This window comes from Anastrepha ludens, chromosome 2, assembly GCF_028408465.1.
Source record: "Anastrepha ludens isolate Willacy chromosome 2, idAnaLude1.1, whole genome shotgun sequence".
In the NCBI taxonomy this organism is placed as follows: Eukaryota; Metazoa; Arthropoda; class Insecta; order Diptera; family Tephritidae; genus Anastrepha; species Anastrepha ludens.
In genome coordinates, this window is record NC_071498.1 from 102,205,676 (window position 1) to 102,217,215 (window position 11,540).

Below are 11,540 nucleotides of genomic sequence, written 5' to 3' on the forward strand. Positions count from 1 at the left end.
CTCATCTACTGCTTAATAGGACTCGCTTTCAATACTTTTCAACTGTCTGTAGAATTTATTTGAAGTTCAGATCCACCAGAAGCTCGCCTTAACGCTTCTATAGTATATGGATTGGTCGCAAAAGCCATGTTTCAACTTATCAATAAATACATTTATGTAATAAAGCTGCGCATACCAAAAGTGTTGTTGTTTTAAAGATTCACCATTTCGTGTAAACAGCAGTACACGAAAATTACAAGCCAGGAAATTTTCCTTAATTAATTTTTTTTGCTGAATCAACCCTTTATTAAACATGAGTACGTGATTAGTATTCATATTCGCACTTATATGCATGCATGTGTATGTATGTGCTTATATATATATATATGCATACCACTTACTTATACACATTTACATATCTGCGTATATGTACATCAGTTTTAATTCGATTTTACATATTATGGTATTATTATTTGTTTATTTTTTTTTTGTAAAGTAAACAAATTACCCGCAGCATTTAACTGCACTCCGATTGACTTTCTATGTAACGCATTGATGCAAAAAGCCATGACAGCGTTGGGTACAACATTCTTCGTTTCGATAGCACTACAAAAATAATAAAGGAAATACAAAACAAATGAATATGCATATACATATGTCCGAGTATGTTTGTAAACGCTTGTCAGACCTTTGCGCCATTTGGTTTGCAGGGCTCCGTTGAAGTTTCTACAGCATCACTTTCAGTTACAGCTTCTTGGGCATCTACTACTTTTACAATGGTCGGATTGTCGCCGATTGGTGATTGTGTTTGTTGTTCCAATTGCTTTGCTTTCCGCGCCGCTTCTTGCGGTAGTAAAACAAAAAAGATATACTCTGGTCCATTCGCACCACTCCTCGCTTCGACAGCTGCAAAGCGGTCTTGAAGAACTGGCTCTTCTGCTTGCACTCCCTCCCACTCACGGTTGTTATTCAGTAAACTTTTCAAAGTTGTTCCAGATTTTCCCCGATTATTGGTTTGTGGTTGATTATACTCATATTTGGGAATTATATTAGACTGAGCAATGCTTTCTAAGAGCTCTTCAAAAGTCAAGGTGGGACGTTCGACTGCAGGAGTGGGACGCTTTTTCCCAATACAGCGATAGGAGTAGGTTAAGCACGTATTGGAACAGCACTCCCAATGTTCTTGACACTGAAATAAATTTGAGTTTTATTTCTTCATATTACTATTTACATATATATGTTTGTATGTACACATATGTAAATACCTACGTATATATAAAATATTTATTTGTGCTGTAAGCTTTTAAAGAAATAGGTACTTGCACAATAACATTTATTTTCCCACTTACATATTCATTATACTCTGCGCATTTTATCTGCGTTGCTGTAGTGAAATCACAAAGCGCAAAGCATAAAAAAACTAAATACAGAACTTTCATTGGAGCGTTTACTTTCGACATGTTTATAGTGACAAAGCCGGCATTCAACTGATTTTTATGAGCGCAGTTTAAATTCTCATAGCTTTGCTCGCACACAAAACAGGGTTGCTGTGTAGCGCAGTATTCGAAGACATCTTTAAAATAAAGTACAAGGTGGCGCAAAATTAATCACCCTCTCGGAAGATTTATGAATTTTGCAAATGGCGTTGTGCACCAATCATATTCGACCATTGTGAGCTACACAGCTGCGATATACAAGCAACGGAGCACAAACTCATTTTTTTCTATTTAGTAAAATAGTTATTCAAAATTAAAATTGATGATTAATTTTGCGCCGCCTTGCAGGAACTCATTTATATAGGTCAAATATATATATATATAGTTGGCGTGTACACCCTTTTTGGGTGTTTGGCCGAGCCCCTCCTCTTATTTGTGGTGTGCGTTTTGATGTTGTTCCACAAATGGAGGGACCTACAATTTTAAGCCGATTCCGAACGGCAGATATTTTTATGAGGAGCTTTTTCATGTCAGAAATACACTCGGAGGTTTGCCATTGCCTGCCGAGGGGCGACCGCTATTAAGGCAAAGAGTAATGAGCAACACAATAGCATATCTAGCAATCAGTTTTTTTGAAAATATCCTTCCTTTTATTTCAAGATTTTAATAATAATCGGAAATAACAAATAAATTTTATTAGTGCAGGGCGATAGCGAACATTTAAAAGTTTTATAGCAAAAAAAAAGATTACTCCAATCGGTTGAGTAATTTCGGATTTGTTGCAAGTTAAAATTTAATTTTATGATTTTTAAACACTTTTTGGATTATAGGCACGCTCCCATTTTGAGTTTACGCAATTTATGTGATAAAGAACCTACGGGAAAATTAGGTTCAAAATACCCAAAATTCTCTACAAATCGGAGCATTCCCATATTTCGGGACCTTCTTTTATAAGACCAAGTAGGGGCAGATAAGCCCATATTTCGAAGATTTTAATCAATCACATTTATTTGAAATGAGATTTTCCTTCACAAGTTAGTGTGGAACATCAAGACGTCGGCCAAAAAAATATCCCAAGCACCTAATAGGGCATATCCTCTTATCTTTTGATTATTATCCACAATTTTGTCTTCTAATTGTGTTTTTAAATAACTTTTCCACTAAAGAAAAAAAAATATTATGTTGAGCAAGGGAAATTTTATTTTGACCTTGAGGCACATAATTGCTTTTCTGTTTGTGTATTGTAGCTGAGATCACCGCTTATACCAAATTTAATAAATTTTGCTAGTTATTAATGAAAAAAAACATCCTTTGAAATTTCGAAAATTACAGTTAAATGGAATATATCATATAACAAGTAAAGGCCTCTTCTATTCACGACTTCTCTGTTCGACTAACTTGACGAAAAAAACTTCCTAAGGCTAGGCGAAAAGATGAAGACTTAAGGTATATTGCTCGACTCTATCCACCTTCAATACCTTCGACCCAGGGTAATATGATAATCAAGCTGCATTGAGCAGCCCCAAATTTTTTTCGAGTTAACGTGTATTTAAACGAACGATCATCAGTATGTTCGAATGGACAGACAAATATGGCCAAATCTATTGCTCTGTGCTTCAAGAGTATCACATTCCAAAAAAAAAAAAAATTATTTGTTTAGATAAGTATGCAGAAACAATCATCAGCTTCTCTCTTATGTTGCCTTGTAAAAACTCCTTAGCGCTATCTATGGCCAGTAGATGTAAAAGTGACCTTACTTCTATTTAAAGAGATCTAGTAAATTCAAAACTTTGAAGCCATTTTCTCTTTGATTTATTGTTTAAGTTATAACATTCTTCTGCTTTTACAAAATTATGTGAAAGAATTTATAGTACTCCTGTATAAAAATAATACTTGATTTAAATTTAAATTTCATATCCAATGCTCATATAGCAAAACTATAGCTATAAGATTATTCGAAGATGACGCGGATCTTTGACAACAACTATTTGTGGTAAATTAAAATATTATTTTGTTTTTGTTTCTTCAGAAAATTTGGACTACAGATTATTTGTACTACAGACTTTGGCAAACTTACGATACTGTTTTAATGGAAATCGTCGCTCTGCAAGAAATGGACTTCGCGCAATGCTTTATGAATGATGAGACACATTTTCACCTAAACAGATATTTTAACAAGCGCAACTGCTGCATTTGGGGTACTGAAGATCCACTTGTCAATCAAGAAAAAACTCTGCATCCACAATGAATCCCCATTTGGCGGAGTCATCGAACTGTGCTTCTTTGAAAATGTTGCCAATAACGCTGTTACGGTTAACGGAGAATGCTCGCGTTACATGTATCAAACTTATTATGGTCTGAAGTAGTTGACAAGGTCTTGAACAGTATTTGGCTTCACACAGGACGGTACCAGTTGGTATACAGCGCATGAAACAATGGCCCTATTGCGAATGAAGTTCCCAGGGCGTATTAACTATCTAACGAAAAAACGAGATCAAATGATTGCTGAGGTCTTGCGATTTGTTCACATTGAAAGGAATGGTCCACACCAATAAGTCCGAGACGATTCCAGAGCTGAAGAACGATAGATAGCCCGAACTATATATTTATATATTTATACTTCTCCTCCCTTATTCAAGAAGTAGAGAAAATACAAAGATCATACTGGGACCACCTCAATCAAAATCAATGCCAGGCAGCTTTAATAAGCTTTATAAACCGATTTAATGATTTTATGGAACAAAACAAAAATAATTTTAGACAGGGTTGGGCACAGTGCATTAAATAATTAATGCAACAAGCGGATAGTTAAAACACTGAATAACTGAACACTTTTTTTACTTTCAAGTACTAAAAAATTAGTGATAGTGCAATTTAGTGGTAGTTCAAAATGTCCAAACCTGATTTCAAAGTAATCACAGGAATTCTAAAAGAAGTTTATATATTAAATTAATATCTTACTGACCTGGGAATATACTCCAAAGGAACTTGCAGATCCTGTAGGAAACAAGATGAAATCGCCAATCAGCACAGCAGCATAAGCGAGAAGTGCAAAAAACTCAATAAAATAGGGTAAATACTAAAATTCATGGAGAAATTTGGGCCCAGGGAAATACTCTGAATCCATGACAGTGACACAATACATCTTTCAGATTACAGTAAGAAATCCCCTCGTAGTATTTAATAATAATAATAATTTATACTTTATTTATCCCTTTATTGCAAAGTTACAACTAATTTAAGCGTTTGCATGGCAACAACGGAGAGAAACTAGAAATTTTAGAACAAAACAAATAAATAGTCTTTGTTTTGCTTTGTTTTTGTGTATGCACTGAGTTTCGATTCATACAAATATATTTACTTACATATAAATATACTTAAACATATATTGATCTCAGCCTAGAGAAGAGATTAAAATAATAAAACAATTACTCATAAAAATAATACGCAATAAACAAATTTATCAATTAACCAATTAATTTTAGCCAATGCAATGTAAAAAGCAATGAGATCAGACTTGGAAATTCCACAAGATATTATTTCGTAAACAAAATTTTACGAACCATTTCTGACCAAAAAGGTCCTAAGGGGTTAGACCATGGAAAATTAATGCATATTTCGGGGATTTTCGTCGAGCATTCGTTATTTAGAGCTAATGCATAAACCGTCAGTAAAAAAAAAACACAAAAAAAAAATCAAAAATCAACTTAATTTTTAAGCCTTTATGAACTTGCACTTTATTATACCAAAATTCAATGAGATATAAAACTGCATACTCGAATATTTAAAAACAATTCTAATTAAAAATTGTTACATTTATTCAATTTATTGGATTTGTTTTAAGTTGCATAATAGTTGAAACTTGGATTGATATAGCTTTTGTGGAAGCCTTAAATATTTTTTTATGAAAAAAATTTGTTAAATAAGAAAGAAATAATTTTGAGCTTGTCAATAAGTTCCAGTACTATAGTTATTTAACACAGTGTATATGAAAATAGAAGCAAGTAGCATTTTTTGATAAATCGAAAAACGGCGGTATAAAAACGCTCAAAATTTAAAACAAGACACGTCCGGATATTGTTTATAGAAAATTATATATGTAGTATATTTGCGAATATACAGTTCAAATATTAAGTTTATAGATGCAACACTTTTTGTAGTGCAGCCGGCTTCAAAAATTTGGGTTAGAGAAAAATACGTTCAAAATTTTCGGTACATTCAATAATAATACAATATTTTTTTTTATTTCATCCCCGTCGTGCCGAAAAAAGTCGTTTCTATATAAATGAGTTCTAAGTTTGAGGTACAAGAGCGCGCGAACCCCTCTCTACCTACTTAGTGGTCTGTACAATTATAGCTTGGGCCCATTGGGAATTTCCGCATGAAAATTTCACAGTATATTCTTAAGATACTATATTTTTTAAATATCAAAAAACAAAAAATCGTTTTTTTGAAATTTCTAGACCCGGGTCTTAAGCAGTTCATTCGTGTTCTAGCTAATGCAGGGAAAGAACATGGAAGGCGTTCTAAAGTCTCCATCTCTTCCAATTCATTGCAAAAACCTTCAGTTATCATTGTTTGTAATTCTTATATTGTATACGTGTGCCTCTAACAAATGTGGACTGCAAATATACGTCTATACGTAATTGAGAAATACCAATATTATCAAATTAAAGAGAAATGATAATAATTACTTAAGATAATTCTTTTTTATTCAAAATCAACACCGGCCCTTGAAACTTAACCACCCTTTATAAGGTAGTAAGTAGTCTGGTCAAATACCTTTTTCTTATAGATATGTTTTGGGAATTTTTCTTCTAATAGTATACAAAAACCATTTTTTTTGTTTTTTTGACACATTTTCTTGTAGGAGTGTGGCACCAAAGTAAGCGTCTTAAAAAAAAGATAGGTGGCTGTCAACAGAATTTCGGCTCTTCAGGACATCTGAAACGAAAAAGTTAAATTATTATTCTGTAGGCTTGTCATTCTGGCAGGTGCTACTTTCGTTTCTTTTCAGCACTAACTTTCCATACTACTGAAACACCCGAAAAACATACCTGTTTTTCAAACGTCCGCCATTTTTCAAAAAAAAGTCCCAATGTTTTTGTATACTATTTGATGTCAACAAGAACATAGTATAAAATTAAAACGATCGCATTTTATTTTCTTCAAAAAAAATTCCTAAAAAATATCTATAAAAAATTAGTATTTGACCAGATTACTACCATAAAGACGCGGTCGAATTCTCCTTTTTTTTTGTTAGTTTTTCTGTTGTTCTCATACAATTTGTACTAAGTGTCGCAAAATGAATCAAACTTATTTCTGTATAACTCTTTCACAATATGAAAAAAATATTTTATTTGAGATATATTTAATTTTAACCCCTGCGCTCTCCACCGTTTGTCTGTGAGTACACTGAAGCTGTCTAGTTTCCAAGTATCAAATATGATTGACGTACGACACCCTTTACAAAAATTATAAATCTTTCAATGGCGTAAGTAATTTGAGCCACCTTATATATACGTTAGGTTAAGTTGGTTAGGTTAGGTTAAGTCTCTGCCTTATCCTTCATATTTATACTGCAGGGTAGTCGCAGCAGAGCATTTTCCTGATGACTTCTTGCTCTACTTCGTCATTGCAATTCCAATAAAAATCATATTTGGGTATGTCGTGTCTTCTTGTTAGCGAAGGATCTGTAAGAAGTGTTGACGTATTTCCTCCGCATGTCCGCTACAATACAGAAGGATTCGCTAACCAAAAAATTCCAGAGAGCGAACGACTCTCCAGGTCGGGGAGAGTGGTAGGTACCTACGTGCTTTTTCTTGCAAGCTCCCCACACCCTCCTTAACCTTATTGGATGAAAAGCAAACTGCTCTGCAACCATGTTTGGTTAGGTATAAAGTGTAGCAATAATGTTTTCGAGATATAGCATGTTTGGTTTATGTTTAATGATGATTTTTTGAAAATATCTTTTTTAGTGTCAGTGTAAAAAGTAATGATTTCTCAGACACATTCGAAAAGCTACCTACGAAGCGGCAAAATTTTGAGCCACGGCCCTTTTTTTGGTCATTGGACGAGAATTTTTGGTAAAAAAAGACATTTCAACCTTGCCTCGCCCCTTCTATAGACTCGATTTCGCTCCCTGATACTTCATCTGCTTTCTCAAAATGAAGTCGCAACTCAAAACAACTGAACAGTTTAATAAATATTTATTTTGGGCAGCTTGTACTTGATTTTGCTTACAAATGTATAAGTAGATAAATTTAGGCGTTCTCGAGTTACAACTATTTGCACTCCAGACATTTAGTGAGCAGCGTAAGTAGACTCATTGAAATATTTTGGTTTGAGCGCTGTCCAACATAAATAGCTGACTCCGGTCGTGAAAGAGCTTGAATGCAGGTAAGTAGGCACAGTGTAGACAACATGACAATGTTTAATTTTCTGACTCAAGTCAGGCGCGAGTTCAGCTACAGGCGAATGGACACATGTATAAACTCCTAAAGGGTGATCAGATTGGAGGTGCTTTTTCCAATGGGATTTTTTTCGACAGATCACGCATGACTACTGTCAAACTAAATACATATTTTTTTCACTATTCACTGAAATTTGTATCATGGAAAGACTTACGCCTTAATAATGTTTACAAATCGTACAATTGTATTACGAAAATCGACGCTCTGTGCAAAGTGTTCATCGCGCGCTCAGACCAAGTTATGGTGTTCAACGATGAGACCAGTTTTTGGTTTAATTGCCGAATTGACATCTTTGAGCTGAAGAGCAACCCGAACTTATTCAAAAACAGCCGTTACATCTATTGGAAACGACCGTTTGGTGTGACCTATGAGCTAGAGGAATCATCGGCCCATATTTCTTCAAAGACGAGGCTAACGCCAATGTAACGGTGCATGGCGAACGCTATCGCGCCATGATAAACGTCTTTTTGAAGCAGGAAATTGAAGCTCCTGGTCTCTACAATATTTGGTTTCAATAAGCCGGCGATATTTGCCATACAGCCCGTGAAATAATGGATTTACTGTGTCGTCTTTTAGTTGAGCAATTCATCTCTCGTCTCAGACCAGTGAATAGGCCACCAAGATAGTGTGATATCACACCTTTAGAATTTTATTTTCCGGTATTTGTTATGTCAAAGTGCTTTTTGGATAAACCAGCTTCGGTTAAAGCATTGTAAAGTCAAAGTCAATTACCAGATATCGACCGAAGCCCTCCAGATTGTAGATTGGCGTTTGCAGATGGCTAAATCATGGCGCAGTTGCGGCCAACATTTGAAAGGAATTACCTTTAAAAAATAAATGTCATGAACAGTTCTACACAAAAATAATAAAGATTATCAAATCAATTTCAATCTTCGTTGATTTATTTCAATTTAAAATACGTCACCCTTATAATGAGAGGAGATTATTGTGAAGGGCGATACTAAACTTTTACTCATAGTTTAATTTGTTTGTGCTTTATATGCACGACGAAAGAATCTAATTGTGCCCCTAAATATTTTTTGTAAATAACGTTATCAATGAGAATGAGCTGTCTAACCTGTTTCAAACCAATATTTCACACCACTTCCTCCCAGCTTATAAAACCAATTATTCGTTGAGTAAAACTTTCGTGTTATGTGGCCGATATTGCTACGCCTATTGTATAAATAATAAGTCTTCCCGATTTCAATGTTAATATTGCACGATTTAAATTTAATCTCTTTACAGTATATGATTCACTGTAATTAGTATGTAAGTTAGCTGAAATAACTAAATAATTATATCTCTCTATTTTCCAAATAAAAAAAATCGAATTAATCTTTGTTTTCCGATATAGAAGCCGCAAGGAAAAAATTCAAACAACTTAAAAAGGTCTTCAATTTGAAGAAGAATGACCCCTTTAAAGGCACTATCTATTTATACTAAATAATAGCGTCCGACCGAATCTTCAAATTTTGGCCTAAGCCGAATATTCAGTATCATATTCGGCCGAACATCGAAGCCGTAGCCAAAAACTGAAATTAAATTTCTCGTTTCCAAAATAAAATACAAATTTAAGTTTTTAGATTTTTATTTCATACCAAATGGTTCCATAAGTATTTTTAAAAGAAAAAAACACAAATAAGGTACACGGTACAGTAGCATTTTTTTGGGGCGCATTAGTTCTAAGCAATAGTTCTAATAGTCTACATCCATGTAGAGGAACCTCAAAATCGTTTTGCATTCTTTGGTGGAATTTCTTTGCTATGACCATTTTAAATTTGCAATATTTTGTCTAAGTGTTTTTAGAATAAATGAAAAAAGAGTTCAAATGCATATCCGCGATAAATATGTATGTTGTTAAGGTGCATGTGAAAAATTTTACGAGGAATAATTTTGTAAAATATTTTAACCCCCTTGACCCCTTTTTTAAGAAGTCCGATTAAATTGGCATTTTGAAGGTTGCTAGACAGTTAAAACGTTCTAAAAAATTACTTGCCATAAAATTTCACTAAGAGTATCTCAGACGAAATCATTCCATAAAGAATCTGTAAGTCCACAGAAATGCATCTTCACAACATTATTTCTCTCCGAACTGTATTTCAATCCACAATGGAGAGAATAATGAGGTGAGACCTATCGTAGTATTGTTAGATTAAATTAGATTTCTGGAGGTTAGACAAGTCCAAGCACTCAGTCAGGAGGCCATTAAAAGATAAAATGTGGATAGTAAAACGGATAATTAGTTTGAGGTCACTCTTCCTAAATCTCTTAAGGGGTTATACGCAGTTGTGACTTTCAAAAAAATCGATTTTTTTTATTGCATTTTTGTAATGTACATATATTCAAAAGTATACGCACGAAATTTGAAGAAGATCTAAGCAATACTTTCGGAGTTATACCTAAATATGTAGAGATGCCTCGGCACGTTTTAAGGTAGCTATTGAAACTTTAAACGTGTTTTTTTCAAAACGGCATTTTTCCAGTCGGTGTACACGATATCTCGAAAACGGCTTGTTTGATCGGTCAACCGTTTTAACTCAATCTTTAAAGATACATTTTCTAGTAATTAATCGTTCCTTTTGTAAATCTGATACTTATTTTCCATTTTATAATCAATTTACGGCCAAATTTTAACGTAAAAATCGAAATCATTTCTTTTATATTAAAAGCTGCCATTTTGTGAAAATTCACTATTTTGATTAGCCTAATCGTTCGTACTAGATAATCTAATATATTAACAAAATTTGTTTGGTTTTTTGATTTCAGATAATCCAATCCTGAGTTACGATGTACACCGTAAATCGTCTTTTTTTAAAGGAGAAATCGCCTGCAGCGCGCTCTATAATCAACATTTTCATAAATAAAAAATTTTGTTACGTTATTGAAGGATGCTTTTATAACCGCCAAAAATTTTCAAATTAAAATATTCTGAAGTTTCTTCAGGATAAATCCTTGACAACCCGCCTTTTATTTGCTTCATAACTGCGTATAACCCCTTAAATTAATTGGAGAATCTTAAGAGATCCGGAAGAGGAAGAGTATGAACTTTATCCATACCAACCATCGCAACCCAATATCCTAAGACCATTTCTGGAAAACGCAGGAGAGCTACAGAAAAAAAGCCCTGCAGTGTCGTCATCCTCAAGACAGGATAGGCATATCGGGCTGTCGATGACCCCCATGGCAGCCATATGCTAACCATAGGTATTGTGCCTCGTCATTACAACCACCAGTACTCTCAGGTCCTTTCTGCTGAGTTTTAGGAAAAAGGTCGCTATTATCCTGTTTGGTTCATTCACAAAGCACTTTGCTACTATGTACGAGTTCCACCCAGACCAACGTCCTCTATGGGTAGACCTCATGAAGTCGTCAATCCAAAGTTGAATCGATGCTGAATTTACACCTAGAAAGGGGTCAGGGCCTAGTGGCATACTTGCAGAGCCTTCATTAGCCAGTTTATCAGCTAACTCGTTCCCTGTAATACTACAATATCCGGGCACCCAAATAAGACTAACTTTGTTGTGTTTTGCAACACTGTTCAGTTTTGTCTTACATTGATCGACTAACTTCGAAGAGTAGCATGGCTTAGCAAGAGCGTGGTACCGTTACTTTTCTCTCAGCAAATTTGACAATATCAGCTCAAATTTTC

General features: G+C 34.3%; 1 protein-coding gene across 1 annotated transcript; it reads right to left on the reverse strand.

Annotated features, from left to right (window-relative positions):
• Positions 1-403: 403 nt before the first annotated feature.
• LOC128858814 (uncharacterized) lies at positions 404-1,477 on the reverse strand. Its single transcript, XM_054095335.1, has 3 exons — positions 1,329-1,477; positions 668-1,168; positions 404-585 (listed from the first exon to the last, which is right to left on the reverse strand). The coding sequence occupies exons 1-3, from the start codon at positions 1,437-1,439 to the stop codon at positions 520-522; spliced, it is 678 nt and encodes a 225-aa protein (XP_053951310.1). The 5' UTR covers positions 1,440-1,477; the 3' UTR covers positions 404-519.
• Positions 1,478-11,540: the final 10,063 nt, after the last annotated feature.